At 42.0% G+C, this 27,658-nt stretch overlaps 1 protein-coding gene across 1 annotated transcript in view; it reads left to right on the forward strand.

Annotated features, from left to right (window-relative positions):
* FAM135B (family with sequence similarity 135 member B) overlaps positions 1–27,658 on the forward strand; it is a gene marked incomplete at both ends in the record, with an annotated part of 152,691 nt that overhangs the window by 114,148 nt on the left and 10,885 nt on the right. Inside the window, 6 exons of the mRNA XM_082326563.1 lie at positions 11,106–11,259; positions 13,943–13,992; positions 17,526–17,681; positions 19,821–19,894; positions 23,337–23,491; positions 25,127–27,200. Of these exons, the coding sequence (XP_082182689.1) occupies positions 11,106–11,259; positions 13,943–13,992; positions 17,526–17,681; positions 19,821–19,894; positions 23,337–23,491; positions 25,127–27,200 (2,663 nt within the window). The remainder of the gene's footprint in view (positions 1–11,105; positions 11,260–13,942; positions 13,993–17,525; positions 17,682–19,820; positions 19,895–23,336; positions 23,492–25,126; positions 27,201–27,658) is intronic.

A 27,658-nucleotide genomic window follows, 5' to 3' on the forward strand; every position in this document is an offset into this window, starting at 1 on the left:
TACACTCTAATTATAGGAGAAATCTGTTGACTGAAAAGAGCATTACACAGGAAACCTGTTCATTTAAGAGGCTGATTTATTTAAATGTATTCAGCAGGGATATTATCAAGAATGTTTTGTTTGTTTGGGATTGTTGATTCTGTAGGCTATTTTACTTGGTTGGGTAAGTCTAGAAGAAGAACATCTTAGAGGACAGATGGACAAGGGACAGTGATGGTCCAGTGTTGGGATCTAGCTTTGCAGAACATGATCAAATTGAACTGAAGCCTTTATATTTGCAAAACGCTAAGCACTCTTCAGTAAACTCAGAGAAATTAAGGTTATATGTACGTGATTCTTCATGACACCCTGCAAACATACCTTGAGTGATATATCCTTTTTGATATAATGTGTACACTTAGGTGCTCACCTGACACTTAGGAAAATTAGCCTCTCTATTCTGCCACTGAGAAGCAAGGAAATAGGAATTATTTTACATTTACTCAGTTGCTGAGGCAAGCAGCTCCGGTGCCAGCATGATCGGCAGTGGAGCACTCTGGTGCGGTACACAGCGGGGTTTCCTGAATGGGGGAAACCTCAGGGGAGCTGAAAGACCCACCAGGAGCCCGCAGTTCACAGAACAGCAGCTGATGAGACCTGTCGCCAAGGCAGGCAGCTCCAGTTTGCGCAGAAGGGCACGCAGGAAGGGCACCGTAACTCTGCCAGCTTGACCAGGGAGCAATGGTATCTACCCAACAGAAGGCCATGTTCTCTCTAAACTCTGCACCCACCATGACTGACGCAGCTTCCCAGACAGAGCTCCGGTGGGAACACGCTGCCACCCAGGTGCCAGGCTGCAGGCTGTGCCCTGCTCTTATGCCAGTACCGGACAGCAGCAGTGAGCACCCCTGTGGGAGGTGCGCCCAGGTAGAGGATCTCCTCTGCTTAGTGGCAGAGCTCCAGGAGGAGGTGAGTAGGTTGAAGAGTACCAGGGAGAGCGTGAGAGAGAGAGAGACTACTGCAACCACACCCTACCATCCCTGGGACAGACTTGTCAGGCAGACAGGACCCATGATATGGAGATTCCCTATCCTCTCCCCACTTGGCAGACCAAGGCAACTTAAGGGATAGGGAGCAATGGCGACAAGTTCCTGCCCAGCACAGCAGGCGTGTCTCCTCCATGACTCCCCCACCTTCCCAGGTGCCCTTGCATAATAGGTAGGAGGCTCTGCAAGTGGAACCAAACAATAACGAGGACAATGGTCATCTAGGTTGGAGGTGTTGCCAAGGTTAAGTCGACCTATGCCCTGCATCAAAACCACTTCCATAAAGAAAAAAAGATGGGGCATTGTCATAGGAGACTATTCTGAGGGGAACAGAAGACCCAATATGCTGACTGGACCCACTTCTTAGGGAAGTCTGCTGCCTCCCTGGGGCCTGGGTTAAAGATGTGATGAGAAAACATCCCACCCTGGTATGGCCCTTGGATTATTATCCACTGTTGCTTTTTCATGTAGGCAGTGATGAAGTTGTAACTAGAAGACCAAGGGCAATGAAGAGAGACTTCAGGGCCTTGGGGTGACTGATTAAGGGATCAGGAGCACAGGTAGTGTTCTCCTCTATCCTTTCACTTGCAGGGAATGATGAAGGAAGAAACAAGAAGACCCAGCAGATCAACACCTGGCTCCATGACTGATGTTACCAGCAGAATTTTGGGTTTTGTGATCACGGGTCGGTTTACATGACACCAGGCCTCCTGGTGACAGAGGGCGTACACCTGTCTCAAAGGGGAAAAGGATCTTTGCACAGGAGTTAGCAGGGCTCGTCGAAAGAGTTTTAAACCAGATTTGAAGGGAGAAAGGGATAAAACCAGGCTCACTACAGATAAGCCTGGGAGCAGCACCCCAATATTTGAGAGATGATGTGTCAGCGAGGTCCTTCAGTCTGTTTCACGATGTGCTGAGTACACTGGAGCACGTTTGAAATGTCCCTGTATTAATGTGTGCAGCACCTTAGCCATCTCAGTGGGGATGGAGATCCATGCAGCAGCAAAGACGCAAGGGTTGTCGATGCGTTAGAAACCACGGAAGCACCTGAGAACAGTCACATAGGAATTAGGGCCTCTCCCCAAAAAAGGTGGTGAGTTCAATAGCCCAACTGAAGTGCATCTACACCAATGCACGCAGCATGGGCAACAAACAGGAGGAGCTGGAAGCCATTGTGCAGCAGGAAAACTATGATATAGTTGCAATCACAGAAACATGGTGGGATGACTCTCACAACTGGAGTGCTGCAATGGATGGCTATAAACTCTTCAGAAGGGATAGGAAAGGAAGGAGAGGCAGCAGAGTAGCCCTGTATGTTAGGGAGTGTTTTGACTGTCTAGAGCTTGACCATGGTGATGAAAGGGTCAAGTGTTTATGGGTAAGAATCAGGGGAAAAGCCAACAAGGCAGATATCGTGATGGGGATCTGTTACAAGACCACGCAACCAGAATGAAGAGGCAGATGAAATATTCTATAAGCAGCTGGTAGAAGTCTCACAATTGCTAGCCCTTGTTCTCATGGGGGACTTCCAACTTACCAGATGTCTTCTGGAAATACAACACAGCAGAGAGGAAACAGTCTAAGAGGTTCCTGGAGTGCGTGGAAGATGATAGATAGATAACTTCCTGACACAGCTGGTGAGGGAGCAAACGAGGGAAGGTGCCCCGATGGACCTGTTGTTTGAGAACAGAGAAGGACTGGTGGGTGATGTGACAGTTGGGGGCCTTCTTGGGCAGAGCGATCATGAAATAATAGTTTTCGATTTTTGTAGAAGTAAAGAGAAGGGTTAACAGGACTGCTACCTTGGACTTCCAGAGGGCAGACTTTGGCCTGTTTAGCGGCCTGGTTGAGAGAGTCCCTTGGGAGGCAGTCCTGAAGGGCAAAGGAGAACAGGAAGGCTGGATACTCTCAAGAGGGAAATTTTAAAGGTGCAGGAGCAGGCCATCCCTATGTTCCGAAAGATAAGCCAGTGGGGAAGAAGACCGGCCTGGCTGAACTTAGAGCTTCGGATGGAACTTAGGAAAAAAAAGACACTTTATGACCTTTGGAAGAAGGGGCAGGCAACTCAGGAGGAGTACAAAGATGTCGTGAGGTTATGCAGGAAGAAAATTAGAAAGGCCAAAGCCCAGCTGGAACTTAATCTGGCTATTGCCATAAAAGACAATGAAAAATGTTTCTACAAATACATTCACAACAAAAGGAGAGCTAAGGAGAATCTCCATCCTCTATTGGATGTGGCGAGAAGCACAGTGACAAAGGATGAAGCAAAGGCTGAGGTATGTAATGCCTTCTTTGAGTCAGTCTTTAATAGTCAGACCAGTTGTTCTCGGGGGACCCAGCCCTCTGAGCTAGAAGACAGGGAGAGGAAGCAGAATGAAACCCCCATAATCCAAGCAGAAATGGTTAGTGACCTGCTACACCACTTGGACATAGACAGCTCTATGGGGCCAGATGGTAACCATCCAAGGGTACTGAGGGAGCTGGCAGAGGTGCTCACCAAGCCACTTTCAATCATTTATCAGCAGTCCTGGCTAACCAGGGAAGTCCCAGTTGACTGAAGATTAGCAAATGTGATGCCCATCTACAAGAAAGGCTGGAAAGAGGATCCAGAAAACTACAGGCCTGGCAGCCTGACCTCAGTGCCGGGGAAGGTTATGGAACAGATCATGCTGAGTGCCATCACGTGGCACGTACAGGACAAATAGGTGATGAGGCCCAGTCAGCATGGGTTTATGAAAGGCAGGTCCTGCTTGACTCACCTGATCTCCTTCTATGACAAGGTGACCTAATTAGCGGATGAGGGAAAGGCTGTGGATGTTGTCTACCTGGACTTTAGTAAAGCCTTTGACACTGTTTCCCACAGCATTCTCACCTGGAGAAACCGGCTGCTCATGGCTTGGATGGGCATAGTCATTCCTGGGTAAAAAACTAGCTGGATGGCTGGGCCCAAAGAGTTGTGGTGAATGGAGTCAAATCCAGTTGGCTGGATGGCAAATCCTCATCACCTATTTGTCCTGTACGTGCCACGTGATGGCACTCAGCATGATCTGTTCCATAACCTTCCCCGGCACTGAGGTCAGGCTGCCAGGCCTGTAGTTTTCTGGATCCTCTTTCTAGCCTTTCTTGTAGATGGGCATCACATTTGCTAATCTTCAGTCACCAGTGGTGTTCCCCAGGGCTCAGTACTGGGGTCAGTTCTGTTTAAAATCTTTATCAATGATCTGGCTGAGGGGATTGAGTGCACCTTCAGTAAGTTTGCAGATGACACCAAGTTGGGTTGGGAGTGTCGATCTGCTGGAGGGTAGGAAGGCCCTACAGAGGGACCTGGACGGGCTGGATCGTTGGGCCAGGGCCAACTGTATGAGGTTCAACAAGTCTAAGTGCCGGGTCCTGCACTTGGGTCACAACAACCCCATGAAACGCTACAGGCTGGGGGAGGAGTGGCTGGAGAGCTGCCCAGTGGAAAAGGACCTGCAATGTTGGTCGACAGCCACCTGAACATGAGCCGGCAGTGTGCTCAGGTGGCCAAGAGGGCCAATGGCATCCTGGCTTGTATCAGGAATAGTGTGGCCAGCAGGACCAGGGAGGTGATAGTGCCCCTGTACTTGGCACTGGTGAGGCCACACCTCCAAATACTGTGTTCAGTTTTGGGCCCCTCACCACAAGAAGGACATCGAGGTGCTGGAGCGTGGCCAGAGAAGGGCAACGAAGCTGGTGAAGGTCGAAAGCACAAGTCTTATGAGGAGCGGCTGAGGGAGCTGGGGTTGTTTAGTCTGGAGAAGAGGAGGCTGAGGGGAGACCTGATTGCTCTCTACAACTCCCTGAAAGGAGGTTGTAGAGAGGTGGGTGTCGATCTCTTCTCCCAAGCTGCAAGTGATAGGATGAGGAAATGGCCTCAAGTTGAGCCAGGGGAGCTTTAGATTGGATATTAGGAAAAATCTCTTCACTGAAAGTGTTGTCAAGCACTGGAACAGGCTGCCCAGGGAAGTGGTTGAGTCTCCATCCCTGGAGGTATTTAAAAGACATATACACATGGCACTTAAGGACATGGTTTAGTGGTGGACTTGGCAGTGTTAGGTTTATGGTAGGACTCGATGATTTTAAGGGTCTTTTCCAACCTAAATGATTCTATGATTCTATGATACTATGATTCTACTTTCAGTATAATACATTCAGTTTGATGCCTTCCTTCTAGTGTAGGGACCACAGCAAAAGAACATTTTCTATAGGAGATTAGACAAAGTACAACCTTATTGACATCGCTGTCTCCAGCTTTTCAAATCTAGCACTCACAGGACTAGTTCAGTCTCCAAAGTTGGTAAAACTTTTCCTTCTCTTGAGGTAGCTAGTTGTAGGTTTTGGTGATATGCCTACCTCTCTACTGGTAACTTGCTCAACGTAGAGAAGAACCACATTGCTGACTTCATCAGATAGATACTAGAAAATAATCTAATTTGGCAGCTGATGGGTCAACTTATTTTTTTTTTTCATCTGGAATTAATACAGCTTATGTTCTTTCAAATATCACAGGAAAAAAAAATTGTTTTGAGCCTGCAGTTATCAGCATTATTTGCAGTTGTTTACATTGTTTTCCTGACTGCCTCTTTTTCCATCATGTCTTGGCTTTCTTGATCTATTTTGCCTCTGATGATGTTGGCACAATGGAAGTCATACTTTTCTCTGGTGTCAGTACTACTAGCTCCTGTGTTGTCATCCATCTTTGCTATCAGAGTACCTTTAGGTGGTAAGTCTTGAAGTGAAGGTATGTCAGGCATTTATTTGCTCCCAAAATTTTCAGAAGTAGAAAAGGGCAAAAGCCAGAGATACAGTCTATTGTTACCAACAGAGGGAGTCTTGGAAAGCTAAATCAGTGCAGAAGCATTTTACAAGTAGCATAGAAAAAATGTGTCTACCTACAAACTAATGAAATTAAAAGAACAGTAGACCAAAGGAATTAACTCAGAAGGTCATGAGAATCTTTACAAAGGAAACTAACATGTATTTTTACAATGGATATTACAAGCCCAGGGCACCCATCATGCTTTGTGCAAGCTGGATTGTGAGCTTCAGTACGAACTTTTTTTTAATAAGAGTTTTGTCTTAACCAGAAGTAAACCAATATCTGTCCTCCTGATTCAAGAAACGTAGAGAGCTGAGCACTTTGTAGCTGTTTAATGGGTCATAGCCACTGTTTTTCCTGACTGATAGTTTTACAGCAGTGTTTTTCCTTAGAACAGCATGTACCATGTTTGTTACTGAATTTGATTTGTTAGTATTGTAGTCTGAATCCCTGTTTCAGGCTATAACCTAGGAAATAGGGGACTACCTAAATATATGCACAGAACAAGACACAATTAAAATAGTGAATGTGGGAGGTTTGCAATCTTCAGTCCATTCCAAAGGAAGATATTTCTTGACATTTCTCAACATCTCTCGGCTCACTGAATAGTGACAGATAAGCTGATTTAGCTGCAGCAGTTTGTAATGGCATCATCTGACAGATGCCTGCCCTGCTGGGGTGCCTGGAGACAAGGATGCACAGACCTTAGTTCACATTAGCTTAAACTGTCCCTGAGGTGGGTTTAATAATCACTATTATGTCCTGCTCTGCATCTTGTGTGTGTGTGACCGCTTTCAGAAGAAACAGTCCTGTGAGAGCAGTAATGTCTTTAAGTCACTGAAGGACCAGAGATTTGGAGCTGGGCATCTTTTCTATCACGCTCACTTTCCACCTTGACAAGATGATTTTTCAAATTAGGATGGATGTTCCCATTAAACAACAGGGTTTCAGAGTCAGTTGCCATTTAATAAAATTTCATCAAAATGTTTCAGCTTAATGATATGGTGTCTTAGCCATGCGCAGATCGGTCTGGACTGTGCCTGTTTGGCATTGACTTGAATTGCAACTGTGCAGTACTGTTCTTCCCATGCAATGGTATTCTCAAAGCGCAGCACCTTTCTTTGGCACAAATATTCCTCCCAGAGAGCTGGGACAGGAAGAGGAAGGAGATCGGGGAGCAATCTTTTCAGCCCTCTATGAACACAGGCATATCCATATCTTACAGTAATTTGAAGAAAGTTTACATTTCAATGGACAGCAATGCTAGAGGAAATTTGACTTGTCTGTTGTGGTTGTACTCAGTGCTCCTGATTCTATGTGTCTACAGTGCAGAACATGTGGTCAGTTGTCCTGTGCTTCCTTCATAATTAATGGGAAGAAGTGGCCACAGTTCAGTTCCTTGGTTTTAGATGTCAGCTTTATGATGAAAACAATCATTCACCAGCCATGTGTTTTTCTTTATCAGTTCTCCATCTCTCAACAGAGGTGGTAGCTCAGAAATAGGTATCTAAGTTTGCATGTGTGAGTCCTTCTCTCAGAGCCCAGAACTTTCTTATTGTCTGCTTTTAATGAAGATACTTGACAATCTTTCTCCTTATATGTTTTTTTTTGAAGTGTAAGGTATAAAACTGGAACCTTTTTCTGTGAGAAATACACCGAGTTAGTCTTTATTCACTTAGTGCTTAATATTAGAAGATGGCACTCCTTTAAGGGGGGAGCAGAAGGAACAGCTTCTGTGGACTCAGCATGATCCTGCTTATGCAGAAAACCAACATTGCTTTGGAGGACTGCACCATTTGCTAGCCGTACTTCTTCCATCCTAAAGCATCTCCTTTTCCAAAATGAGGATCCAGACTGAATTGTATAGAGGATGGCTAAAATGGTTGCAAAGGCTCTGCTCTTTCTCTTGATTCCAGAGGACTCTAGAGCTCTTCGAGGATTAATCAGGAGGCAACTTGTCTCTGTTGGTAAAGAAACAACCTAGTCCCCCATATATACACTCTTGCTTTTCATGCATAAAAAAAAAAAAAAAAAACAAAAAAACCCAACACAGTGACATCAATCCTAGAGTTGTCTTTAAAGTAAATAAACAAATTTAGGTTGACATTTAAAATCTTCAGGTGACAGATTAGTAGAGCAATGACTCCAGGTTTCTGTTGCTTTTGGATGGCAGTGTCTCTGAAACTAATTGGTTTGGAACTTAATGTTAAAGGCTCTTCAGAAATATCTGACCTTTTTTTTGATTTTTGGATTCATACTAATCTAATTTATTTCCTGAAATCCTAAGTAAATCTGTAGGGCTAATTGACAGAAATGATTAAAACAGGAAACAAAGCAGGTAAATTCTTCTCATTCCTGTGTCTACAAAAGAGAAAGTAAAATTGAGGTCCTCCTCAACAAAAGCAGATACGTTTCAGTCTCTCTGGTATACGTAACAGTGCTGCCAAAAAAAGAGAAGTCCTGGCAGCATCCCTGAGAGCATTGCCAGCAGTTTGAGGGAGGCGATCCTTCCCCTCTCCTCAGCACTGGTGAGACACATCTGGAGTACCGTGTCCAGTTCTGTGCTCCCCAGCAGAGGAAATGCACGGACTTACTGGAGCCAGTCCAGCAAAAGGTGTCAACATATTCAGGAGCTAGAGCACATGATATACAAGGAGAGGCCAAGAAAACTGGTCTTGTTCAGTCCAGAGAAGAGAAGATTCAGGGGGAATGTTACTGCCATTTACAACTACCTGATTAAAGAACAAAGAGAAGATGAAGCCATATTCTTCTTGACAGTGCGTGGTAATAGGAGGAGAAGGAACGCACACAAGTTGAAACCTGGGAAATTCTGACTTGATACAAGGAAAAAAAAATTAATGTGAAAGTGGTAAAACACTGGAACACATTTCCCAGAGAGGTGGTGGATTCTACCTCTTCAGAGATGTTCAAGACTCAGCAGAACACAACACTGAGCAATTTGATTTGATTAGACCTGTTTTAAGCAGGCAGTTGGACTAGATGATCTCCAGAGGTCCCTTCCAGCCTAAATTATTCTAAATGATTACAATAATGACCAAGTTATGCTGCCAACATACAATGATCAGTGAACTGGTTTTATTTTTTTTTTATAATGGTTCTTTCCACAGCTCTGCCACTGTGTAAATCTTTGCAAAGTATACTCTCCTAAACCCTGTGCTTCAGTAAGATGAACTATCTGGTGTCTAAGAATTTTTATTAATTCAGCTGAGGTCAAATTTGAAAAAGTACTGTAAGAGAAGTGGGCAAAGGCTAAAGAATTTAAAACAGAGCTAATTGATAAAGATTTCCAACATCTTTAGTTCACACATGTTTTGAGCCCACCTGCAGCTGCATTTTCCTATTACATTTTATTTTTAGTTTTAAACAATAATCTATGCCAAGAAAAGCTGAAAATAGACCTATAAAAGTGTAGTCTTGCACAACAATATCATGTTATAGTATTGATATGAACTACAAAACTATCTCATATTTTTCCTTCTGCTCATCGATGTAGCATTTAAATGCCAGAGTAATTTTTGCCTAAAAAAATCAGCAGTGGATTATAAAAGAGGACATTTTTTTTTCATGACATTGTGTATCAATCCACATCCAATTTAATATTATTTCCAGCAGCATTTCTTTATGCTTTTCTTTTTTTCCTATTTTTTTACTCCATTGTGGGAGTAAAATAGATTCACGCTGAAGCTGGAGGTTTTGAAACCTTCCAGGAACAACCAACTCCATCAATTATCATCAGCCCTTTCTTTGTGGGTCAAGATGAGCAGTCCCCTTTGTGTCTACCACAGAATGCTAGTTAACATCTTGAAGATTTGCATGAGAAAGCTGAGGGAAACATCCCAGCTCAAGCTAAGAAGCATGAAATACAGGGTTTAGGGAAGTCAAAGGGAGAAAAACACGAGAGATGCACTGGTGTGTGGTTGGTGAGTCTTCACTGCTGCTCCTGGAGATGCATAGCTATTGGGACTGTCATAGTTTGAAAAGGCAATCAGTACCTAACTGGGGTGTAGGAATTGTATTCTTACCCCATCAGTGGTAAGCAGTGGACTAAGTTGCAAATTGTTCATGTTTCTCCATACCCGTGCAACAGTGAGAGTTCTATCCTGGTGCCTTTGTGCATCCCATATGCTGTAAAAAGCAGATCTAGATGTATTCTCAATTTACCTGATGTTTCATAGAGTTCAAGGACAGAGCACCTACGTGGCTTTCTCACCTCTCTGTTTTCATAACCCTTTCTTCTCCTGCGATACAGATAACTTACTCCTGTTTGGGGGAACAACAACCAGATATAAAAATTGAGTGGAAGTGCTCGCACACCTTTCTACTTGATCGTAGGATAAAAATTGTAAAATGCATAGAGACCTCCAAAATATGAGCTGTTACTGATAGTTGTTATACTGCTCCTTGCAACTCTCCAAGAAATCCTGGGCACAAAACCCCAGTTTAATAAATAGTTTTATTTTAAATCTGAGCAGGGCAAACTTCAAATGCGAGTAATTTATACAAGCAGTGTTTTTTGACAAGGTGAAAACTTTTGATTTACGGCGCCCTAATGCAAACTCAGCTTATTATCTAAGTGTAAATGTGTTGTTTGGGCAATTTTTGTATTAAACATGCTGTGATATGTCCAATTACATCTCCTCCCACAAGAGATATACTAATCCAGACATTGATCCTGGAGTACGGAGTGGCTCATATTTGTTGATAGGACAGCAATGCCGCCTGCATTTTTCTCACTAATACGCATAGCAAAGCGTACCGTGATACTATCAAGCTACAACCTTTGCAGAAGGGGATAAGAGGATATGAGGAAAAAGGGAAGTGAATGTATCCACCTTTACGGTCCTTTTCACCTCTCTTCCTATGTCAGAGAGGGTGTGTTTTGCACAGCACTATCTACGTTGTGGGACATGTGTGAAGGACAGAGATGGACTTCTCTTTTGGACTGTTTGGACTGAGGGTCTTTGTACATGTAACAGCATTGATGGGACCTAATAGTTTTGGGCAAAATGTACGTGTAGAACAAGATACTATTATGATTACACGTCTGGTTAGCTAGGTGGCTAGGAGGTAGGGATGGTTAAAATCTCTCTTTGGTGCCAACTGCTTGATTAGAAATGAAAGGCTGCCCACAACTGGATTTTTGTGGAAACCTCTGGGACAAATGGAGACCATGAATTTTAATCTCTGTGTTTTATTTTCTTGATACTTTTGTTACACAGGGCAGCTTTTATGTCCCATCTGAAAACTGCATGCAACATGCATACAAATGGCATAAGGACCTCTGTCTTCTGCTCTTGAATGCTCAAAGAGGACTTCATATGTACTACACCCTCATAATGAAGGAGATTCCTGATTTACCACAGCTGAAGTTGGGTAAGTGAACAGACATTTAAAATCAACTGAATATTTTACAGTGCTGCATTTTCTAGACACATTTAGTACCAAAATTCTTGAGCTGTTCAGAGATTTTAGAGGATTTTTGTCTCTATTTTCTGATTAGTGTTTATTTTGGCACACTGTTAAAGATGACTGCCTTCTCAGCTTATGCAAATCCTTTTATAGGATGTGGCCTGATATGTAGAGGGGTAACATGTTTTGATAAATTTCTCAAAATACTTGCCTTTCAGTGATTTTTGGACTCAGTTGCTTTTCGAAGGCTTGAACTTCCAGTTCTGAATTGCCATGTAATCTGGGGAAGACTCTAGCATACTTTTCCCTCTTGAGCAAACATTTTTTTAAAACTGAAAAGAAAAATCTGAAAGGTGATATGAGTGTTTTTGAAACATACTCCCTCATTTACAATTTGCAGTGTATTTCTTCCCTGCCAATTACATAATTACAACTTGCTCTTTGAAATGATTCTGCTTTTCTTCCTAATTCAATTGTTTAATAGATTTTCTGGTTTTGGCAGAAGGTTTTTTTGGCTGGTCAGGCCTGTTAGGTCCAATGTGCAAGTGCTGGCTGGCTGGATTTGCAGGATGGAGCTCTGTAATTTCTGTTTAGTCATGTTTGTAATGACAGTATGAGCTCCTGTGAAAATGAAGCACATCCCTGACTAATTCCTGCTCTCCCACCTGTTTCTTTGAATTCAAGGAATGTGGCTCATGATGTCACATCTGTGGTTTTGTGTCTTTGTATTTCTGTACACAGGTTTTGAAATTATCAGTTTGTTATGTTGCAGAGGTAATTATATTAGTAGAGTCAATTACATTGGCCAGCAGATTTCAAAAGGGAGAAAAGAATATTTTCCAGTTTCACTGTATAGTGCTTGTATAAAAGAACTACCAAACATAATACATTATGCTTTACAGACTTATGGGCTTGATGGCTCCTATTTTACACTTCATGTCTTGTTCCTCAACATATATTTCCCTTCAAGATAGCCTAAACCTCACAGGGTGGGAAGAGCACATACTGTCTTATTCAATCCAGCTATGAGACAAAAAAATATTACAGCATTTTTATTTGCAACTTATGAGCTCTCAAACAGAATCCAACATGCAACAAAACTCATGCTTCAGGCATCTCAGTTATCAGGCAGATATAATAGATGATTTGTGTCTCACCTGGACAGGCTTATAGGTTGGGAGATAGCAGTTATGTATGGTTGGTTGACCACAACCCGAGAACTACCCCAGAGCACATATTGGCTTTCTAAATACAATTAGCTTGGTTTTCAAATGACTACTGGTACTGAAGCAGGCACTTAATTTGCAAATGTACTTGTTGTAACGCATGCAAATTTGCTAAATGCAAATACCCTTTTTAGCCTCTTGAGCAGAGTGCTATTTGCATCATTTTATTCACAGTCTGAAAAGCTACTGAAGATTTGATTTTAAGGCTAATTTTCTAACGCCTGTTGCAAAACTCAGCAAAATCATGGGTGTAAGATTCACCCAGTATGATGAATATGAAGCAAATTTTTATATCTGTCTCCTTACAATCATTGGGAAGAAACAGACCCATTTAGGACAATAAAATATGTTAATGGACAAGTACTGCTTCCTACCTTGGGATGGTACGAACTGCACCTTGTACTTGCTCATTTTTCTCCACTGATCAGGGAGAGAATGTAAATGACTCATTCAGTTGTAAACATCTATATTGGTCAGATTAATCCTGTCACAGGTTTCTAAAGATAGTTAAGATAAATCCAAGACTATAAATCTCTGCAGACTTTCTTAATTCTTTTTTTCTAACTCCCTGAGTAGTATATTAAAAAAATAATAGCCTAGTTTAGACACTAAAAGTGGGAATAAGTGTTTCCCAAATTTTACCAGCTGAGGATGTGTCTTTTCAAGGCGCTACCCATCTCAATCTGTCCTTTCCCATTCCTTAGTACTATTTAAGGACATTTGGGGACTGGGGAGGAGATTGGCCTGTTGTTTTTTCTGCTTTGTTTCTTTACGGATACTATTAGAAAGTTCCACATTGCAAAATCAAGCTGCCAAAGTTGGAGAGTTGATTTATGTCCTCCTTTGCCTTATAGTCTGTGGTGCATTTAAAGTGGAGTGTCCATGTGCTAGGTTCTCTCAGGACCACATTAAAGCACTGCTGCTTGCTGTAGGAGTGGAGAGATGCTTCACACTCCACAAGGCAGTACGGAAATGCCCAATCTTTTACTAGTCAGACATCTGGTATTGCTTACTCGTGTGTAGCACAATAGGGAGAACCATTTCTTGCACATCGTTTGCTCAGACTTCGCAATGGTGAGACTTTGCATACAGTTCTGAAGCTGGCCAGAAAAACCAAAGGCTAATAAGCAAACTTCTAGTAAAAGAGAAGGTAGACAATTAAAAGCCAAATTCTATTGTCTTTGTCCTGACAACAACATTCCAGGTCTTCTACAGGTTTAGTGGTCAAGGTTACACGAGCAGAAGTTGTACCTGCTGCATCCATACAAAGCGGGTCGTGGAGTGCTGACATGCAAACAGAAACTTGTCTGTTGGGAAATAATATCAAATGACCTATTTCTCACATGAATAAACAGCACAGCATTAACATTTGACATCTACTGTTCTCAAACCTGATCTCTTTCTTTGTGTTTTTTCCCTAGAGGAGCTATCTGTGGAAGAGATGTTATCTCAGCTTTGTACGGAGCTGCAGGTATTTTCTTCAACGGAACCTGCCCATAAGTTTTTCAAGTCCATTTTTCAAGTGCACTGAGACAGCCCAGCCATGTATCAGAGTGGAAGGAAAGGGAATTTCTGCCATCAGAAAGTTTGTTGAATGTTTCTCTTCCACCAACAATTTCACATAATTTTGATTAGTCGCTTACAAGACATTTCTGTCACTTTTAAAACATCACCAGCTGGATTGCTTTAACATCCTTCAGTGAGCCTACCCTGAGTATCAGAGTATGCAGAAAAAATTACTTGGGGGTAGGTTGCAATTACAGCTTTTATGCTGACAGGAGAAAAGATACTTTGGCAGGTTGTACAACCATATCTTTTCAAATAAAAATGCTTAAATGTGTAGGGAGGCTCATGGGATGAAAAAAAGTGATTTTGGCACAGAAGTGACTGAACTACTCTCTTGAACTTGCTTCTGCCATGCTTATTTCAAGTGAGACACAGACAAATGATCAAGGGTGCCAGGAAGAAATGCAAGCATCAGCTGATCACTGGGGAAAATGCTTTATAATCAGAGATTTAATAGATTTGATTTCCTCAGTTTAATAGCAGGAGGGACAGCACAGGGAAGAATGACAAAATAACAGTTAATGGAGGGAAGCTGAAGCCAAACCAAACTGGAAGTATATTCACACTCCAGTTAGGAATGGTGGGCTAATGTTTGTCAGCCATGGGCAAAAAATGTTCGAAATGGCAAGTTTCTTAATTTTAATTCATGACTTGGATACTTTGCAAGAAATCTGATTTCATATAAATTTGATTTAGAGAAACATAAGTTATTTGGCTCAGCTTTACTAGGTTTAGAAGCTGTAAGGGTATAGGAGGTCAGACAACACAATCTACAGTCTCCTTTGGACTTATTTTCTATGAGTCTGGGAAAGTCTACATTGGCTTGGCATACATCAGAAAATGCCAACATTAATTTCTCTGTATTTTCTAATTCCTGTCCAATTCTTGTTCTCCCAAAAAGTTTATTGACTTGTTTTGCATGACAATATTAATAAAGCAAGACTGCTTTGGCTGTTGTTTGAAAGCTGCTGGGTGATAGGTGAACACAACAGCTAGAACAGCTGCTTCTCTGGGATGTTATAAAAACTTTGGTTTTCCTGTATGCTGTGAAAGCATTTTGCCTTTGCATCCTGGGATGATAGCTTTCTATCCATCTATGCATAATTTGATGATAAAGACAGTGAATTTGCAGAGATTCTCAACACATAAATGTTGAGATCTTGTACAATATTGATGGGACATAGACATATCATTGACCATCACTGCAGTGTAAGTGCTGAAGTTGTATGTACCTCTGTATGGTGTACAGATTAGTATTGGCAACGCTCTCCCAGTATTTTGCCTCTAGGAGTATGTGAACTGAAACCATTTCTTTTCAGCAGAATGTATGAAAAACAGTCATTTATAAAGGAAGAAAATGCTATTAAAAACCATACAGAGAGAAGCCTGTGGGGTTAGTCTCCCATTACCACTGTGTTACCAGAGCCAGGTCCATTTTTAAAATTAAATACAAACAAAAGAAGGAAAAAAAGTGAGTTCAACCTGCCATAACTTTATATTCAACCCAAGAACACAGCAGATACTTAATGCAAGAGAAAGTGGAAGGGAAATATTTTTTTTAATTCTGTGAATGATTTGTAAATAAACAAGCAAAAATAACTCCTCAAAAAGCCCTCTGGATTTGTTTTGTGTGACAATATTGTTAAAGCCAGACTAGCCTGAGTGGGGTTTGAAATGTGCAGTCACAGGGAACAGCCCAGCAGCAGGTATGTGAAGGGAGCAGCCAGAATCACATTTGGTGATCATTTTAATTGCTGGGTTTTGCTCTGAAGAACTGAATCCCTGGGATTTGACCTGCATCACTAGTGTTGCTAAGCTCTTGTCCTATGTGTGGCAGTGCAGTAAGACTCTCACAATTAGAAGCCGGCACTGTCTTTTCCTTCCTTCCTTCCTTCCTTCCTTCCTTCCTTCCTTCCTTCCTTCCTTCCTTCCTTCCTTCCTTCCTTCCTTCCTTCCTTCCTTCCTTCCTTCCTTCCTTCCTTCCTTCCTTCCTTCCTTCCTTCCTTCCTTCCTTCCTTCCTTCCTTCCTTCCTTCCTCTCTAATGTGTTCAAAAGGTTAAGAATCAATAAACTAGAAAAATAGCCATCATATACCTATTCCTAGTATGGCTTGCATTAATAATGCATCTTCTTTGAAGACTGTGCTTTCAGTTTATGATATAAAAGGCAGCTTACTGACTAAATAAAAAACAAATAAAAATTGACATACAGCATATAAAATTGAGTGCAGTAAATAACGTAGTGCCCTGACTCTGCAGAGAGAAATGTTTGGGCAGGATCTTTTGTCTTCCAGTAACCCCCTCATTTTTCCAGTACCAGAATGGGTACTGGAGCTTGTGCCATTTTGGACAAATCTTTAAAACAGAATAGCACCCAAAAAATGTAAACTCAGTCACAATATCTGTGTTATCCACACATGCATTTTCTCTGTTTCTCTCTCTCTCACACACAGACAATTTGCTTTTAATCATGGCTTAGTTTGCAGTGTCACCCATCTGGAAACTACCTGCATAATAAAATGTGAAAAATAAGCAGGCTTTCAGCTCGAATGCAATCCTAACCAAAAAAAAAAAGACCTGGCCAAGAACTGATAAGTGGTTCTTCTGGTATAATTTCTGGAGTATTTCTGGTAGTGTTACCAGTTTCATGGAAGCAGATAGGGACGCTAGGAATAGACGAAGGCTCAGTCCTGTACTCTTTGTGCCAAAATATGGATGTAAAATGCAATGTCTGTCTCTTGTTAAAGAAATTGTGAAACCAGGGAGATTGATATGCAGAGACTTTGCTGCTGACATGCACTTCCTGGGCTGCAGAGCTTTAGCACAGAATTGCAGCCTCGAGCTGGAGGGCATGGAGGGCCCCAGCATGTCCTAGTGTGGGAGAGAAGCAACAGCAGACTCTGGGATGTCTGTTTGCACCATGTGTTGAGTACACAGTGTTTTGGTTTTGGGTTTGTTGTTCATTCCCCCCCCCCCCCCGCCCAATCGCCCATCTGGTATCTGAGTGTGACATGGCTGAGAAGGCTTCTTTTGCTATCAGAAAGGAGATGATGGGCCATGGTTTGTTATTTCAGAGCATCGAGCACCATCTGGTGGATAATTTGGAACCCGCTTTCTTCGATTTTTTTTTTTTCTTCCCAATTACTACATCTGCAGTAAAGTGTCTGCAAAAATTGAGGCTGTTCCCACTTCTTGCTCTCCAATTGTGTAGCTGAGACCCTTTGTGCTAAAATATGTGGCTTTTAAAGAGTAAAAGCAAAAGTCTCACCGGCTTTATTTGGGGTAAAATAACTGAAAATAGTAGCTTTAATAATAATTATAAATCAAGAGGATTTTTTTTTTTTTGTTATAGTTGTTCCTAAAAAGCTTAATCTAACATATGAACTGATTTTCCTTCATGTCACTGTCTTGGTCTCAAAATGTCCTTTCTCTTCTCCAGCTGCTGAGCAATCCAGAGAAGATAGCAGAACAGATAAGCAAGGACCTCGCCTGGCTTTGCTCCCACCTCCTGGCCCTGTGGACCCAGTTCCTGGAGGTGGCAACACTCCATCCAGAAGTCACAGCTTATCTGACTCAGGAACATCACATGCTAAGGGTAACGCTAGGAAGTTAAAAGCAGGTTCAGTAATGGTAACCTCCTGATAGACATTAATGATTTATCTGGATATATATTTCCAATACTGTTCTGCCCACATGAGTATTTACTTGAAATAGAGTGAGCAGGACAAGAGGTGAAGACGAGGTGAAGCCCAGGATTTGAAATTACAGATTTCAATTTCTGGAATGAAGGCTGTTGCTTTTATGGGACCCAGGATCCTGTGTAAAATGAGTGCACTTTGAACACCAGAATCAGACATGGAACGGGAGGTGGGTGGGAAAAGGTAGATATCGCCTATACTTGCGAGATATCTGTAAATCATAAACATTTGTTTTAAAAAGCACAAGCATCACAATGACAAATAACAAAAAGGATGTTTTTATCTCAACTTCTTTTACAAAACTACCATGAGGGATACAGATTTGTTCTCTTCACTACGTCACACACACACATATATATGTATAGCTAGTTCTTGCTTTTTTCCTAGGGAGGTGCACACAACAAAATATTAATATTGTTCATGTGGAAATTGTGTCTTGTACTTGATAATAAAGAAGGCACAAAAGCACTTGTCTTTTGAGCTAACTTTGTCAGATCTGCTTATCTGATTAGTTCAGCAAGTGCTGTGTCTTCCATTAGGACGTTTTTGGTTATTGACCAGACATCAGTTCAGCACACCACCTGAGCTGAACTCATAGTCTGATCTATTCATTAGAGTAGGGACATAGAGAAAAGGGTAGGACTGACCTTATTTAGCTTTAGGAATTTACAGTGTAGGTATTGACATCTCAGCTTATGCTCTGGCTCCTGTCAAAGTCAGTGGAGGTCTGGTTACTCTCCAGAGTGACCAGAACAACTCTCTGGTTGCTCTCTCCAAGAGCACGGTTGAGTTTGCAAAAAAGAAGCATAAAATTCAGGAAGAGGTAACTGATGCTGAGACTCCCCTGGTTAGTTTGACTAGGTCTCCCTTGACTCTGAGAGGACCTGGGTGGCTTTCAGCCAAAGGACCCAATTTTCTATGCTCCCAACTCCAGCAAGGTGAATCCCAGCCTGTGTTTTTTTCCAGCCTTGACTGATGCAGACTGCCTGCTTGACCTTTGGCAAATTGCGTACCTTTGTATTCTTCAGTGCCTCCCCATATAAACTGTGTGTAATGATACTTTCCCAGCTTTGGAAAACAGTTTGAAAGCCCCAGATGAAAAGTCATACTATTAAGATACAGTCTTTTTGAAGGGATGATAGTCCTTTTTTCAGAAAGGCGGTTTGTTAAAGCGCAGCTGGGATTTAGGGACATGCCGAGACATTATGACATACGCTTTTTGCTGCAATTTTCTGACATTGTAACAGAGGTCACTTTTACAAATATTATTAGTAATGTATGGGCTGCAGCTTAGCAGCGTAGTACATTTGATTGCATATTATGCTTGATTCATTTAAACTCAAAGCTTATTCCAGGGCAGATAGCAGCACTGAATTTTTTATAGCTTATTTCACACTCTGTGCTCTGCCAGCCACTTCAGATCTGTGGCTCTTTTGTAATTGATTATCCAACATTGAACAGATCTAATGTCCATGAAGAGATTTGAAGAGCTCTCATTTGTAAGTCTCATGACATAGGCAGATGTGTTTCTACTGTGATAGGGCTTATTCTCCTCTGGGCTGATATATAAGACCTCCTTTACTCTCTTTGGAGTCACTGTGGATGTTCCCATAGAAGAGATGATCAATTATGAATTGTTCTAATTTAGTAACTCACTCCACTGCTGCTATACACTTTGCGTGGTGGGAAAGGAAGAAATCTTCCCCACTTTAACGATACAGGGGAAAATGGTAAATTTGACAATTTTAGAAAAGTAGTCAGAAGATGCACGTAAGCAAATCTTGATTTACTGTCATAAGACACTCCTTACCTCCCAGCAAAACATGCAACACCACCAGCTGCTTTGTGCTGAACTGGGAAAGTGAAACAGAATTGAGCTCTTTGTTTTTTTTCTGTCACCAGAGCGGTGCAACGCAGCTGGAGCATACTAAGGGATCTGGTCCTGACAGTCACTGCTCTGTTATTATATTAGCCTGATTGTACTTGGCACCTTTCAGCAGATCTTAGATTTATCATCTTTTGCATTTCTCTCTCAGGTGAGGAGATTCTCAGAAGCCTTCTTCTACACCGAGCATCAGAAAGGTGCTGTGCTCACATTCCAGGAAGGCCTGTAAGTAACCCATTAACCCTCCCCTGTCACTGGAACATCTGAAAATGTAGTTTAAAACATTTTGCAATCAAGACTGAGGTCTTTTTCTGCTGCATATGGAGGAGTTTTGTTTGAGAGAAGTCACTGGGTCTGGTCTAGGTCCATATTGTAAAACCATTGAAATCAGTGTCAAAAGTAAGTGACTCCGGTCAGGCCCCAGAAATTATTAATTTCAAGATTCCTATATTCTAGGGATATGACACAGGAGATCTCCACCTCTCTTCTCAGTTGTAGTTGGGTACATTTCTCTTCAGAGTGCATCTCCACCAACACCACCAGCCTCAGGGCAGGCAGAAATATTTTTATATATTTTTCTTCAACTAACTTCCTAAATGCACTACACCAGATCCAGTACTGGTACTTTTAATGGGAAATAACTGCTGACAAGCAACAAAAGCTTAACATTTAAAAATTTGCTTTTTACCATTCCTAACAGACATTTTTGGGGGTAGGCAGTCATGGATTTCTTTTGGTGTTTAATCCAGCCCTACTTTCCATAGCAGAAAGGATCTCTAAATGCAGACAGCAGCATTAAACAGCCAATGCAAAGCTGTGGATGTTCATTAGATGCAGCAGTGGAGGATGGGAATGGGGAATACCACCACATTAGTTGGAGGAACCGTGGGACTGATGTGAGCTCAGGGCTGATAATTAATCGACTGAGAATCAAGAGTGCAAAACAGTCTGGGAAAACAAGCGTTGCACTGGTCTGCATTCATAAAAATATGCTATAAAATATTAGCAAGGTAAGTATTGCCTTCTGCTTGACACTCCTTGCTTGGAACCAAGCTGGGCAGTATGAGGAGCCAGTTTTAAAATTACACCAAGGTGAATCCTGCCTTTGGTTTTAGGCAATGATCCCAAGTGGAGCACATGGATAATACTCAGGACCTGACCCCTTAAGGCAGAGTTCAAAGAAAGATGCTCAGATTTGAATTTTTGGGTAATGAGGGATGTCTGGACTATCTGTCCACTGAAACAGTCTGTCACCATGGGGGGACCATGGCATTACCAGTGTGGAAACCTGACTTTCAGAAGGGGCTTAAAGGCCATGACATCAGGTCCTGTCACAATGATGAGGCTTGAGACAGACATCTGCTTCTGACCTAGTGCAAAGAAGAAAATTACTTTCTCAGAGCTGTCACTAGGGAGTTTAGGGCTGATTCAGTGTTGATGGAAAGGGCCATGACTTCCTTAGGGGATAGGTTATACAAAGATACCTTGTTCTGCCAAATTAGAGCAGCACCATGACTGCAGAGGCCCAGCTGTGCTCACTTAGTCCTCCCATGTCAGGTTTTAAGTGAGCTATGTACATGGAAAACCCCAGGTCAAGATCCTGGGGTGAGGGCACAGACACTTGTGGCCCCATTCAAGCAAACATAACCCTGCACAGGGGGGAGCCTAATTGCATGAAGTACTTTTATTTCTCCAGGCAGCCACAGAACTAGCCCATTTCCTACAGATAAACATATTTTTTTCTCAGTGATTATCAAGGAGACTGAGTAAAGAAAAGTAAAATAGTTTGCAAACTTTAAAAGTCGGTCTGTGTAGTAAATTCAGTTGATACAGGCCTCAAGGCAGAGTCATGTTTTCTTTTTGATGTTTTCTAGATGATGCAGTTGGAAAAACAGACTCTTGGGTACTATAGTATTATTAATGTTGGGGGCAGCAGTAGGGAGTATTAATTGGGTTCACAGAGTCTCCAGGTGAGATCAGCTCTCAGCATGCCAGGTGCTGTACAACCACCTCAAACAGCAACAGTTTTTTCTTCCTTCTTACCAGACAAGAGCTTTTTTTTGCCTTCCGTGTTGTTGTTGTGAGTTCTGTGTGAGGCCATGCACCTACATGCCTGGCAGCATTTGACTGCTTAGACAGAAGAGGACACACCGTTTTCAATAGGTTAAATATCACACAAGGTGGGAGCCTCCAGCAGGTGACATATCCTCCCGATATTTTACAGAAAAAATATTTTTTCTCACACCTTCCAATATCAATGATTCATTTTTTGTGCTGGAGATTGGTCCTGAAGCAAGTTTAGTTTATTATTTTTACATGTGGTCTTTAGTAAAATGCTGATGCTATTAATTAATATGTCAGTGAGAACTTTATCATGGTGCTAAGAGTTAACTCTAAACACCTGGGTGTTGCTGCAGGCAAGAATAAGCAGTTAGTTGTTTGTGACTCCTGTCTGAGTCATGTTTTAGCAACCAATGGCTTGTTTATCTTTGAGGAAAAAATAACTGGCCTACAGGTAAGAGCAAGTGATAGACAGCAGCAATTATGTTCTGAAATTCAGTCTGCTATACTGGTCTGAACAAGTTATTTGTGTCTGGACATAGGAATCTTCCATGCTGGCATGAATTACAAACCTGCTGTTTGAGTTTTGCTTCATAATGTGTAAAGTGTGTTTTTTCCAGTTAACTGCCACATGATGATTACCTGCCTTTTGCCAATGATAATCTGAAATATTGCTGTTGTGTTGTCCTATGGGATCTGTGCAGAATTGCTTTCAGCTGACCATCAAAAAAGCTTCAAAAGGCACCAAAGCTGGTTGCCTTCCTCTTTATTCCTTAGGATAAACGGAGTAATTCATCAGAGTCAGCATAAGTAAATAAACTTTGTATTTGATATTTTCCCTGTTTTTTGAGGAAGATGCTTACATAGGAAAGCTCTAACTAAACAGAACTAAGAATTATTGTATTTATTATAGCTGAACCCACATTCATGTGCCAGTTTAACGTCACAGTCACTGATGAAAGCCAGGTAGCATTTTACATGGCCCAAAAGATGGAAACAGACAGTTATAGTTCTGCCAACAGGCAGTGGCTTAAATGATGTGTTTTAGTTCTCCCAAATGCATATGTATGTGAGAGATCACAGTGCTCTGAGGACTGGTATAAGTGAGATAGAGGGCCTGCCATGCATCCTTCTTGGCCTTGTTCCTTCCTGTACTGCTCAACCAAATTTTTGATTACTGCTTCCTGCATCTGGGTTTTGAAACCCTTGCTGCAGCCACAGTGACAGACCTCTTTTCCTGACCGGAAAGCCAGCTGAGGATCCAGTCTCAGCCAGCTGCAGTGACCTGGGAGGACAGCAATGAGTTATGGTAGCTAACAGGAGCCTGGCAGCAGCAGCTGGAACAATTTCAAAAAGGAAGAGGTTTTGCAGTGAGGGAGTGTGCAAGTTGTAGGTATCTCTAACTGCAGATAGAAATCAACTCATGGGAAACCTCCTAGGAGTGCTGGGTACCCTCTCATCATGCAGTACTGCCTCCTCTCCTTTCAAGCATATTGCCTCCGTCCTCTGCCTACACATCCAGCTTTGCTGCCGGGCTTGCAGGAGTGATGGAGAAGCAGGACAGTAACTACTCAAACACTCAATTTCTTTTGTACTTTGCTGCCAGTATCCAAAGTCACGGACAGATTTCTACAGAAATTCGTAATTCGGAGTACTTCACCAGCATGCCCCCGCTTCCAGCAGAATGCCTTGACATAGATGGGGACTGGAACACACTCCCAGTTATCTTTGAAGATAGATACATGGATATGCCTTGCAAAGGTGAGTGAAACACCACAAGGTACACTTCATGAGACAGTTTGAGCTGAGAAAGTTTCACTTCCCCAGCCCAAGTGTTGTGGTTTAACCCCAGCCAGCAACTAAGCACCATACAGCCGCTCGCTCCCCCTCCCTCTCCCGCTGGGATGGGGGAGAGAAATGGAAGGGTAAAAGTGAGAAAATTCATGGGTTGAGATAAGAACAGTTTAATAATTGAAATAAAATAAAATACTACTACTACTACTAATAATAATAATTGTGAAAAGGAAAACAACAACAGAAAAAAGAACAAAACCCAGGAAAAACAAGTGATGCAACTCCTCACCACCCACCCACCGACACCCAGCCGGTCCTCGAGCAGTGGTCACTGCTCCGCAACCAACTCCCTCCAGTTTCTATATTGAGTGTGATGTCATATGGTATGGAATAGCCCTTGGGCCAGTCTGGGCCAGCTGTCCTGGCCGTGCCCCCTCCCAGCTTCTTGTGCCCCTGGCAGAGCAGGGGAAGCTGAAAAGTCCTTGACCAGTGTAAGCACTGCTTAGCAACAACTAAACCATCAGTGTGTTATCAACATTATTCTCATACTAAATCCAAAACACAGCACTCTACCAGCTATTAGGAAGAAAATTAACTCTATCTCAGCTGAAACCAGGACACCAAGGTAAGAGATCTTACATCCCTTGGGCTGACTGGCTTGGATCAGAGAGTGCTCCACTATGTAATATAGCTGAATTCTTCTGTTTTCCTCAGTAGCAAACTAGAGTATTTCCTGTAGCTTCATATTTTTCATCTTCAAAGTAAGCTGTTTAATTACAAGAGCTGGAGGCAAAATCTAGAAAGAAAACAAAATCTTTTGGATTTTTATTGCAGTACAAATTTAAGGGAAAACCAGCACTATTAATTTCATGCCCAGTGTGACATCTAGTGGTAAGAAAACTCAGAACAAACCCCACAATTTTAGCATAAAGCCGAACACTGTCCCTGAAAGGCAGCATTGCTTTCCAAAAAAATATTTTTCCCTTGAGTACCCAAATCAAATTTTTAATTAAGAAATATAGTTCTCCAGATTTGTAGTAAAACCTCGTAGCCCTTCGTTTCCTTTTCTTTTTACTCGACTCTTAAGATTAGTAAGCAAGCAATATATATTAATACTATAGGTAACTATAGTCTAGTAAATATGGCCTATGGTCCAAAATGTCCACTCTTCCAGAGTTATCCAACTGCCTAAATTTTGACAATGCTCATTACAGGTATTTAAACTATTAAACTGAGTATTAAACTGACTCACAAGCAAGAGCTATACTATGAAGAATGATGTGTGACAGCAGGAATACGAAGAAGTGTCAGTTTTGTTTCACTTACCTATGCTGTAAAAACTAGCAGTTTAGATATAATTATACTGAGGAAAGTATATTTTGTTGATATTGTGGTTTTTGACCTAACTGTTTAGTGAGTATAATTCTAGTTAAATGCACTCTGGCATTTGTGTTTGTAATATGCTTCTAATGTATGTATAATTTATATAACATAACAATACATACTTTTTAGACCTTACAATCACTTTTCAAAGTCCCACGTCACCTTGGGGTAACTAGTTTTGTTCTTGCAGATACTACTTTTTTTCTTTCTTTGTTTCAGATCAGAATTTGGAAGTTTTCCCAGATTTTGAAGTTCCTGCAAATACTCAAATGGATGTAATAGATGACAACGAAGATTTTGCATCAAATGATGCCACTGCAGTAATGAAAGGAGACTTTGGGAAAGGTACTCTGCTAATACACACAGACAGGATAAATGGGAATCCCTCCTGCATATACAGTGGTACTGAAGGTGCTGCTTATACAGTTAAGGGTTTAAACCAGCACTCCACATCTCAGGTATGTACAGCGAAAAAAGAAGGCCAAAGGAAACCTGAAAATATTTTTGTTTCAAGTAAGGAAACTACTTCTGACTCAGAGCCAGGCAATACAGAATGCACATCAGAAGACTTTAAAACACCCGAGGAAGTTTTATTAAAAGACAATAGACTTGTGGCAGATGTTACTGATGGAGATATGAAACCTAGCAATAAGGATTCCCATAAAAGTGAGCCCATGTTAATTGTCAGTGATCAGTATGAGTGTGGAGCATGTGGAACTGATGGCTTGGAAGACAGGACTGAAATACATAAAATAGATGAATCTAGTCATCCTGAGAATAATTTCACTTCATCTGAGCTTGCACTGAATGAATTAACCAGTCTTGAAAAAACAGGAGATCCAGACACCAAGGCTCTGCTCCCTGTTTTGAAAGCTTTGCCCACACACAGCTTTGAAGTGAAATTGTTCACAAAGGAGCAACGAGGTGAGGAGAGTGAAGAATTTACCCTGATGTCAGGGGTTATAAAAAGATCCTCTTCTATAATATCTGATTCAGGCATTGAAAGTGAACCAAGTTCAGTGGCGTGGTCTGATGCTCGTAGCCGGGCACTGGAGCTGCCCAGTGATCGAGAGATCCTGCACCACTTGGTACGAAGGCACGCCATCCATCGAAATTCCTTGGAGGGTGGCCACACAGAAAGCAATACCAGCTTGCCCAGTGGGATCCAAGCGTCGCTCACATCCATCAGCTCTTTGCCCTTTGAGGAAGAGGAGAGGGAAGTGGAGCTTACCAAACTGACGAAATCTGTCTCAGCTCCTCAGATCAGTAGCCCAGAAGAGCCTGCGGAGGAGGTGGAAATATCCAAACACAGTGAAGCAACCTCAGGAGATTCAGGAGAAAACTTAAAAAGTTGCATGGAAACAGAAGGTGGAGATGGAAAATTAATCATGGACTTTTCTGAGTGTCAAATCCCCACTGAAAGTGGACAACTAGAACCAAGAGGACATCCCAAACCCTCCATCAAACACAGTAGCAGTAACACTGAGTTACAAGGGGAGGAGGAGAAGGAAGGTTTTCCAGAGACTTACTGTAGTTTGGAAAATGCAAGACCACCCATTTGTCCAAAGCAGCTCCGAGATAATGTCTCCGAGTGCCAGTCACCGGAGAGCAATGGTGAGTGCAGCTTAAAAACACCAAGGGCTTGTAATTACTTGGACAAAAATATAGATAAGTTTGATACATGCAATGAGGATCCAAAGAATAAACTTAAGCCGGAGAGTTTAAAAATACAACAAAGCTTTTACTCCAATAGCAGAATTTCAGGAGAGGAGAGTTTCTCACAAAGCATAAAGCTGGTACCAGATTTTTGCTATCCTGTTCCAGCTCCTTCAGAGACCTCAACTGAATTTGGCTCAATGCAAGGAGAGTGTGGTAGCTCTCTTGCTGATGAGAGCCCAGCAGTGTATGCAGATATGCAGGGGTTACAAGAAATTGAGCTCAATGACTCACCTGCCTCATCAGACCCTGCTGCAGGATCACACCAGGCTGAATATCCTCAGGAACCCAACGGCCAAGAGCATAATCTTGTAGCTAATGGCACCGGGTTTCATTTGGTGACGACGGAGGGAGTAGCCCTGGAAAGCAGAAAGGCTGTTGATGTAGTTAACCTGTCTGTCTCTTGCACAGCCACATGTCTTCCTTTTTCTTCTGTGCTCAAAGAGACCCCTGCTATGGTCGGCTTCTCTGCAAAGCAGGCTGCATTCCCCATCACACGCCAGCCTCTGGGCTCTTTCGGAGTTGTCTCCTCTAATTCAAATGAGATGGATGAAGAGACCAATGAAAGGATGCTGAAGTAAGAATGTCTAATTACTTTCTTCATTAATGTTACTGTAATGCCAAGAGACTCTGACAAAGTTCAGGGCCCTAATACAGAAAGCAGACTGTAAGCTTGTATTCAGAGACAGTTGCTGTCTGAGGAATTATAGTATAAATAATCCAAATAGACCAGTGGTTTATGTAGAATAAATAATCTAAATAGACAGGAAAGATGAAAACATAGAGAGACCGAGATTGTCAAAGACATTAGGTCCTTAATCTTTATAAAAACCAGCAGGATTTAGGTGTCTAAATAATCTGATCCTCCTTCATGAAGTCAGGGTTACCCAGACTTGAGTATTGATCCCAGATAGTCAGTTCACTACGGCACTACCATAGTTTTTTTTTCTCTTCTGCTTAAATAATTGCACTTACTAGCTAAACTATGAAACAGGAGCACATATTGGCTGGTCTCAACTTTAGCTTCTGAAACTG

This window comes from Platalea leucorodia (genome assembly GCF_965183815.1).
Source record: "Platalea leucorodia genome assembly, chromosome: 1".
Lineage (NCBI taxonomy): Eukaryota > Metazoa > Chordata > Aves > Pelecaniformes > Threskiornithidae > Platalea > Platalea leucorodia.